Genomic DNA, 9,891 nt, shown 5'->3' with positions numbered 1-9,891 from the left:
ATAAGTAGGGCTTTGAATTTGTAGAAAAGTACATTGTTTACAGGTTTTAAATACATCATTTGAATTACATAACTATAAATTCATTTATGCAACTTTTATTTTGCATTTTTTTTGCATATTTTGACATTTTAAATGTTTTAGGTCACTTTTGTGCATTTTTAGATCATATTTTTCTTTTTAGTTCATTTTCCAGTATTGTTAATCAAATTCAAAAAAATGTAAAAAAATAAAATAATGTACAAAAATAACACATCATTTGCGCCAAAATATGTAGGACATAATAAGCGTCAATCTAATATTATACACCTATTATACCCAACATATAACATAAACGCTAAAGGTGCAAAAATGACATATCATTTGAGCCAAAGTTAATAATATGCATACAAATAAATATAAATTTAATACATTAAAACACAATTGATTAAAGTGTTATAAAAAAATGTCAATAATAAATTTAAATATGCAAACAAATAAATATAAATTTAATAAATCGATTGATTTTTTAATCTCACTTTTTTTCACATTTTCTATACGGTCTATTTCAATATACTGGTATTTATTCCATAATTGTACAATTATTTCTTCTTGACATATCCTTATTTTTTTGTTAGGAGGACAGTTCATAAATAAATGTTTTGCTTTGTAGTTTTAATAATACATCAATTACTATATGAACGAAACAATGAGCCGCATACTGTTTATCTAATATAGTTACGATATAGTTCTAAATTTAATATCTATTAACCGTGGCACACGAGTATAGGTACCTAGGATTTTGGAGATTTCGTAAGATTAGATTTTGGCGCTTTCGTATGATACTTTTATTTCTTATCTCATTTTGGCGCCTATGTCTTCCATCAGTTTTTCCCGGAGCTTTTTATGACTGAAAACTTTTTACTTTTGACCCACCGGCCCCCAATGTTACCAACTATATTCACTTTCTGAAAAGATGCTGATGTAAAATACCGAAGCGTTTTTACTGCCCCAGAAGGTGATGACGAACACTAAAAAAACACATTATTTTAAAATCAATATATTCATCGCTCCGCTCACAATCTAAAAGGTAAGAGTGACTGATTTAATTTCACAGAAACACTCTTTATATAGATATACCTAATGGCTGATGATGGTGTGGGCTTAGGTTATAGATATATAGCGATTAAACAACGAGTGATTCTACCACATTAAATAAGCACATCTTTGTATTATAATTAGGTAGGTAGGTAGGTAGGTAATTAGTATCTTCCAAATGTTTAATTGGTACCTACCTATATGACTGCATACTATATAGTTAGTGTTAAAACTCAAAACGATGTATAATGTATATATAACGAAAAATTACACCTGCGCCAGGACACCTCTAATCAAGCCCTATGTAATAATTACGAGCTGCTGCACGACACGTTGTTATAAATGTGACACTAATATTAATTATCATACGATGTCTTCATACGACTTACCTTTCGCAGATTTCGTTGGAACCTATTAATAATTAGTCCTATCACTCCTATCCAATTGACAGCGAAACAAGTTGTATCGTAGTGTACTAGTGTTTATAAGTTGTGTGCAAGACAATGTATAAGAACGAAATGGAAGTTGGGACTAATATTCATTTGTGTAATATTGAAATACTCAAATGTACGTAGCCATACAGGTACACGAAATAATTCAAAAATCATGATGGTAGGCGGTGGCGTACCCAGAGAGGGGGCTAAGGGAACTTCAGCCATATTATGGCATAATTCTTATATGATTAAACTATTAAAGGCAAAGTACAAACCAAGATATATTTCTGATATCGGTTTTGAATTTCCGTATTATCAATTATTTGTAGAGATTATTACTACGGTTACGGGATGTAGTAATAACGACCTAGTATAAGGTAATGGCTATCAAATCCTAATTTACTTTGGTTAGCCCCCCTCCTCCCATTGAAAAATCTTGGATGTAGGAACCTAGAATCTAAAAATACGCGATCGCGTAATTGCAGGGAGAGCAAATGGCTGGTACAGAATCGGTTCCAGAGCCTCAACCCCACATGCCCAATTGGTCCTCGTTTACAGAAAAAGGTATTTTATCAAGTTACTTAAGCCGAAACGCTTCCCATTTAATTACGCACATTTTCCTTCCCAATTTTACAGGATTGGGACTGTCAACTTTTAATTAGGCTTGATTAAAAATGGTTGTTGTCGATTGTCGAAGTGGAAGTCAACTAGTAGGTACTCCGCAGTCATCACTTAGGCATACAAAATAAAACAAACAAAATCAAATACATATAATTTAAAATAGTTGATTTACAAATTTGAAACAGACTTTTTCAATTATGTTAATCATGTAAGTGTCCCATTAATGTACTCAATGAGACATACATACAGCCATTTTATTGTATATGCTATAGAGTATAGAGTGTAGGTACATTAATACTTTCTAATTTACATTTTGTACAAACGCAGGAATCAGCATTGCAGGACTTTTTCGTCATAGTTTTGTACGACTGAACTAATGTGGTTAAGAAGATTTAAGATTTTAAGAAGATAGGGAATTGGGAATAATCTACTAGATAAAATGCTTTTGAAAAATCGGTATAAGTTGTATCGACTTGGGCTGTATTCTAGAGGAAATTGTAATTTATGAGGTTAAATAATATGATTGCATAACTATAAGAATATAGCTACCAGGGCGTTAGTCAAGTTATACACTGACTTATAATATACTGATAAGAGTAGAAGAATTGAATTCAGTTTAGTTTTTTGTTCAGAATCTCAATAAGAACAAAGTCAATTGTACGTTTAAATGCAATTCCTCCATCTATGACTAAATTTATTTATTTTTTTTTTTTACACAATAATATATACAATCTGTACAATTATGCACAGTTAGCATATTTGATAATGGTTAATAATACATGAAATAAGAAAGAGTAAGAAGCCACCCACTTATGGCACTTGACTGGAAGTTGTATGAAACTGGTTATGCTTATATACGTATTTATTTATTTTTTTTTTTTTATATTAATTCCCTAGCAAATCACGGCACCATCTCCTTTTTAATCGACGCCTGGGGTTGCCAGGTAATGTTTGGATGGACAGGTTTTTAATGAGTGGATTATGGTTTGCAGCCGGGCATGAAAGATTTTGTAGAAACGTATAGCTTCTTCTGTCAGTTTTAAAAATTTATTTTTAAAATTAAATCAAATCTTTACTTTTAAAATTATATATTTTTTACTTGTTTTCATATATTATCACCCCTCTCTCCCAAAACTGAATCCAAAACTGAATTTTGTTAGTGATGGTCCCATACTGTCAATATTAATAGAGCTGTTATTAATGTTTCAAGTTTTATGAGTCATATTAAACAAGGTTTTACCAACTAAACAAATTTATTATTGATAAAATAATAATAAATTTTAACCTATACAACTAATTAAAAAAAAATAATCATTCAGTAACATTTAACAATGCAATATAGAGATGAACACCAAAGGGAAGCAATCTCTTTATTCTTAAAAATTATTTTTACTTAATTTATTTTGTATATTATTGCATTAATTCATTCTGAAGTGTTGTCAATGGATGGTTCTTCTCCCATCCCTTCCCATTTTTATAATTATATAAAAAATTATATTATTTTTAGCTCAAAATTCTATCATAAAAAAATGTAGGTTACATAAATTAATAATTTTTTAAAATATGTTCATAGTTCTTTACAGTAAGATGAAAAAAAAGGTCTGCTGTACAGCACGAGTTGAGTATACCTTATCATTGGGTAGGCACCTGCATTGGATGTGTTAGATTTCGGTTCAATGATAAATTATTGAATATACAACAAAAATGATTCTGAGCGAATATAGTCCAACTTTTTAGTAACCAGGGTAACCAAATAATTATTTTAATAATAATACCAAAATGTTAACATATGTTTTTTTTTTATTATTTTAAAAAGTACTGACCATTTTTGATTATGCCATCACAACATTTTCAAGTAGCTGCAATTAGATATCAGAAACCCCTATTCAATGCTGACAATCAGATAATTTTTTCTACTGGAAAAGTATCTTCAGAAAAAAAAAAGCCCAGTACCAACTATACATAACACTATTTTTATTCAAGTATACATTTCATCATTTTTAAACAATATATTGTTATTTATCAATAGCCATATACCTATAACCATATATATTATATATAATATATAATTCTTATATACTTTTATATCATAATAATATTTAATAAAATAATAAATCCAATATTTTAAACTATTTAGGTGTAAACATACATTTGAAATAGAAGATATTAAAGTATCTATATAGTAATCAGGCCCGTCGTAGGGGCACAAGTAAGCCGTGCGTTGCTTAAGGGCGGCATACAACTTTAAAGAAATTGAAGGCGGCAATATTAAATAAATATCGGTAAAGAAGAGCGAGATTAAAATGTTCTCTTCAGGGCGGAAAATATCTAACAACGTGCCTAATAGTAATAAAAGTAATTGACATTTGACTGTATCTTAAAAATGATGAAGGTATTATATTTTATTGTAGACTCTATCTTAGTATCTACAACATTTTAGTATTAAAAATGTGTTTTTTTCGTTCATGTAGTTATAATAATAATGATATAAATATATTAGATTTTCTAATGGCAGTTAGCCACAAATCATTTTTTAAATTTTTTAACTTTAAACATTTTTCAAATTATGTACAAATGACAAAAGACAATTATTGCAGACTGCAACTATACTTGTATATTTTATAATAAGAGTAATGCATGTTAAGAAATGTTATTTATGGAGTGATTTTTAAGTGTGATATAATTAGTTATTGTTTAATGTCATATACTATAATTTTTTTTTAAATAACTAACTTTATGTAACTACCTTTTAATCAAATAAATGTACCACCTACAATAAACTAGATGCATAATAATAAAAAAAAATAATTTAATAATTCATAAAATATTAAAAAATTGTAATGATTGTATTATGATTATTATGATTATATGTTATCATGCAAATCAAAAAAAAAGAATCATGTATTGAGTACGGAGCTTTTTTTTACCATATTTTAATATTGAAGCTTTTTTTCCTTGATTCCTTCAGACGCAATAATAAAAGAACACACATCGCTGTAAAATCCATACAATCATTACTAAGCTTTGAATCTAAAATCAAATACATGTTTCTTTAGTGATGGTTTTTGATTTTGGTATCTAATCTTATTTAACATTCTCATATTAAAGTCATGAGTTTACTGAGAGATTTTAAGTATGTATAGAATAAATAACAAAAAAACTTAATAATAATTTAATATTAATATTAAATACATTTCAAATTACATCAAAGTGGCATATAAATAATATGAAAACTGATTTCGTTATGAAAAATAAACAACAGTGTATAATTTAAAAAAAAACATAAACTCATTAATAAGAATAAAAATATGTTTGAGTTAAAAGCCAATCTTATAAACAAAAAGCTACATTTTATGAAATAAAAATCATTCATAATAAAAATGTACTCATGTTTATGAGCCAGTAAATAGCCAAACATTATGAACAAAATGGTCTATAATAAATAATATATTTATAAACTGTTCTGAAGAATTTCACACATAGAATGTTTTAATTGTTTGTGATAAAAATATTGGGTGTTTCTTCTATAGCTATAAATTATTATTAATTAATAACAATTTATTATACAAATATAACACTGCAGAAACACCCAATAGCTTACCATGTTTATTAAATTATTATTTCCTTAATCCAAATTAAACCATCGTAAAACTGTTGATACATTTCTAAAATATACAGTTATTTATTAATTTTTTTACAGTTAATATTTAAAAAAAATTTAAATTGGTAAAATTAAAATAATAATATATACATATCAAAACATATTACTACAATTTTTATTGACTGTGAATGTTCAAATAAATTTAAATAAATCAATTATAATAGTGGAAGTTATATTGTATTATTTTCAATTTATTTTATTAAAATTTTTTTTATTCTATACAGAAAAAAATAATAGAGTTTTAAAAAAAAATTAACACAGGATCACAAAAATAAAAAATAATAATAATCATTTATAAGGCTTAAACAATTATTAAATTATTTAGCACGAAAATAAGCTCAATAATAACCTCATGATGTAAAAACATTATGCTAGGAGATTAACTTGCTAATGTCAAACATTTAAAACACCATTCATGTTGTACCTAAAAAAAAATATACCAGAATATTAATATTTAAGTTGCTAACATTTAACAATTAAATTAATTTCAAACACATACTTTGCGGTGCACTAAATGGTCCAACACGGTTGTAAACATCAACAGCTCTCACTAAAAAATGATATTTTTCACCATTTGAAAACTATAAAATAAATACAAATAAAAAATATAAGATTATACTCTCAAAAAACAAAAAAATATTTTAATATATTTACGTGAGTTAGTGAGCAGGCCATTGGTAGAGGAAGAGCATTTACATCACCAATTTTCTTCCATAGTTCAATGTTAGGTGGTTGATTAGGGATCTCTTGATAAGCATATATCTGATAACTTACTACGTCTGCAACTGTTTTATTAACAGTCATATTCCATGACAGCACTAATGCTACAAAAGAAAAATATAAAATGTAAGAAATCCATGAGTTTTTGAATATTGTTATTTAATATTACTACATTGGGGAATATTTTGTGATTCCGTTGTTTTAGTAATGGTCAATTTAGGTGCCGGAGGTAACTTTTTCCAAGAACTAAGATTCTTTTGGTTTGGAATTCCGGGCACTGGAGACGGATGCTGAAAATTTAAAAAAATATATGTTATCATATATTTAAATTATTGTTCTTTCTTTTTATAGTGTAAATAAAAATAATAACAGAATTGTCATACTGCTGCTGAAATTGGAATCCCAGGAGGTGGAGGCGGTGGTTTGTTTGATTGAGATCTTGTTAAACTGTGTTCAGTAGAAGTTGGCTGAGGTATTGAACGTATTGATATCGGTAATCGACATGTAGTAAACTTTGTTCCAGAAGATGCCCCTGGCAAGGCAATACCAGACAATGATCCAGATACACGGGCTACTGGTAATTGGCATGTTGTTGAATAAACTGGAGTTAAATTTTTTAATGATGCAGAAAGTTGAGATACTGTTATTTGGCGAGGGTCCGTTGAAATTGGTTGTAATGTTCCAGATATTTGAGATACTGGAACACGCTGAGCAGTATAAGCAACGGCACAAGGCTGAACTAGTACAGGATCAACACGTGGAACTAAAAAAATATTATTAATTATTTAATATTTTGATACAGCACACAATTTAAAAAATATTCTCAATAATCTAAGACATCGAGTATGCAACTCTTTTTATTTAGAGTAATAACTAATAAAGTTGATGAATCCAACTGGTTTTAGTATAATAAATCAACTGTAATATTCAAAATTAAGTTATTTAATAATAATCTTTTAATGCCTATTCGAATTGTATGAACAGAATAAATTGAAACATCAAAGGAAAATGTTGGAACAAAACCCAACACTAAACACATACAGAATGGGATGTTTATTGTAAAATGCAATACAGAAAATCAAATTAAACAAAGCTGCCCTCCTAAGATGGGAAATACAATTACTCACAGACCATATAATTTATAGTTTCTTATGTTTGCTGGACCGAGAATTTGTATCTGGTTAACTATGCTCTACAATGATTTTCTAGGTACTATAAATGGATTTAAGAAACATAGAGGATACAAAGGATAGACACTTGTACTTACAGCCCTCATAGTGTTAGGATTCCACAGGAGACTTAAAATAAATGCAGCATATAACATCATCTGGAGTCACTCATATGAACTAAGTGATTCCAAACAGAAAATTAGTCACAATCTTAAAAGAATTAAGACATTAAGATTACAAATTAATCTGATGCAGAAGCTGGCCTAAAAAAGAGGAAATACTTCAGAATTAAGGGTATCTTCATCTGCACTAAAGGAATAACAAAATCTACTCCATTGCGATGGCTATGTGTATTAACAAATAGACTTCCAAACAAACAAAGGAATGAAAAACTAATCACAAATGCATTGGCATAGGCAATTATGAGGATTCTGTTACAAAATAGCACGATGAATAAACCAACAACTATAGTAAACAACAATTTGGTGGTGGATCCAAAATGGAAATAGAATTGCCCAGGTATGAGTAGTCTGTACAAAATCAACTACAGACCGGCTGTGGTTGTTTTGGATACATGATGCACAAATAGAGACTGAAAGATAGTTAAGTGTATGATTGTAGCAACAGATGACAAACCATACATTTAATTATTATGAAATGCCGAAGATAATGGAGGTAACCTCTGCACGTGACTCTCTCAGCATAATATGCTATTGAACACACTGAAGTCCTAACAAACAGAAGCAATCACAATAGCATAATAAATATCACCAAATTTGAGCTGATGCTCAACATACCAAGCACATATTTACAAAAACATAAGCTTACATAATGGAATGTCAGGCAAAACAACTTAAGATGGAGTATTGAAGAACTGATACAATAACAACAGAGACAATGAACTGGAACAAGGAGTTAGTTGAAAAATATTTCTAAATTTGTATTACCATTATTACTACCTGTTTATCTATACATATTTATATTATATAATATTTTATAACTACATATTCATTTATGTCATTATTTATACTACTCTTATAATGTTAATTTGTTTTTAATCCATAGGAATAAAAAAATACATAACTATAATGATTAATAACCAATGTTACCACACAATAATTAAAACTAAGAAATAATTTTTCTTTTTGTTTTTGAAGATGTAAATGGGTGTTATGAAACTAAGGTAGATGTTAAATGTAGGTACATTATATCCAATAAAAATTTAAATAAATATTATGTGTAAAAATAAAAATGTTGTCCTAATATTTGATTTTTTTTTTTTCAAATTTTAAGATGCCTGGTCATAAAAAATATACAAAAACGAATGATTCAATGAAGTAACTATTATGACTGACTAAGATAATAATATAATCAATCCATCAACATTATTAATTATTTTAAGGGGCTAGTAAAATAATTATAATTAGGTAAAATAGATTAAAAGAATTATAATTTAAAAAAAAATATTAACTATATTTAGTATTTATTAATATTTGATCCAGAAAAATATTATGATTCTCTTTTATTATAACAATGCAGCTTCATTATCATTGTTAACAACTGATTTTTAAAGAATAAAGATAACAAAAATATTCAAAAATAAATGATTTTTAGCACTTGGTTAACTGATTATACCCTACAAATGAAAACTTCATTATCACTAACTGTTATTATCTTTAACCATAACCGAACTAAGTATGGCTCAGTTAATATCATATGACAAGTTATATGCAGATTTATAAAAAATAATTTTAATAATCTAATAAATTGAAACACCGAGACAACAATAATATGGTATTTATATAATATATAATATTTAGTTATATTAAAATTTAAAAACTTACCTTCAATTAAAATTGGTTTAATACTTTTGAGATTTGGACTTTTATTTACAGTGTCTTTATTCAAAACAATTGTCCGTTGGGGAGAGCCCTACAATGAATAATAATTATAACTATTACAGAAAAGAAAAAATTATACATTTCTTATGATCTTACTGAAGTAATTGTTGAAGATTTTCTCACTATAAGAGTTGAGGAGGATGATGAATTGTTAGGTACATTAGTTAAAGCTTTTGACAAAATGCCGTTCTGAAACAATAACCAATTAAATGTTTATACCTGCTAAAAACCACCAAACATAATAATATATTATACAATAACGAATATTACAACTAATAATGTACGATGTTATATTATTATTGAAGTGTTTA

At 27.5% G+C, this 9,891-nt stretch overlaps 1 protein-coding gene across 4 annotated transcripts in view; it reads right to left on the bottom strand.

The window, feature by feature from the left end:
* Window positions 1-6,025: 6,025 nt before the first annotated feature.
* The window catches only part of LOC111035438 (activating transcription factor 7-interacting protein 1-like), a 37,128-nt gene continuing 33,262 nt past the window's right edge, over window positions 6,026-9,891 (bottom strand). For 2 of the 4 annotated variants that reach the window (XM_022317052.1, XM_022317053.1), the window contains 6 exons: window positions 9,677-9,769; window positions 9,524-9,611; window positions 6,894-7,273; window positions 6,683-6,800; window positions 6,445-6,614; window positions 6,267-6,371 (listed from right to left, as the gene is read on the bottom strand). In XM_022317052.1, coding sequence (XP_022172744.1) covers window positions 6,267-6,371; window positions 6,445-6,614; window positions 6,683-6,800; window positions 6,894-7,273; window positions 9,524-9,611; window positions 9,677-9,769 — 954 coding nt within the window. Of the gene's footprint in view, window positions 6,215-6,266; window positions 6,372-6,444; window positions 6,615-6,679; window positions 6,801-6,880; window positions 7,274-9,523; window positions 9,612-9,676; window positions 9,770-9,891 lie in introns of those variants that run through there. The other 2 variants (XM_022317054.1, XM_022317055.1) reach the window with 2 other exon arrangements.

Source organism: Myzus persicae, unplaced genomic scaffold, assembly GCF_001856785.1.
Source record: "Myzus persicae strain clone G006 unplaced genomic scaffold, MPER_G0061.0, whole genome shotgun sequence".
Lineage (NCBI taxonomy): Eukaryota > Metazoa > Arthropoda > Insecta > Hemiptera > Aphididae > Myzus > Myzus persicae.
The sequence above is the reverse complement of the archived record's forward strand: the minus strand, read 5'-3'. Positions and strand labels throughout refer to the sequence as shown.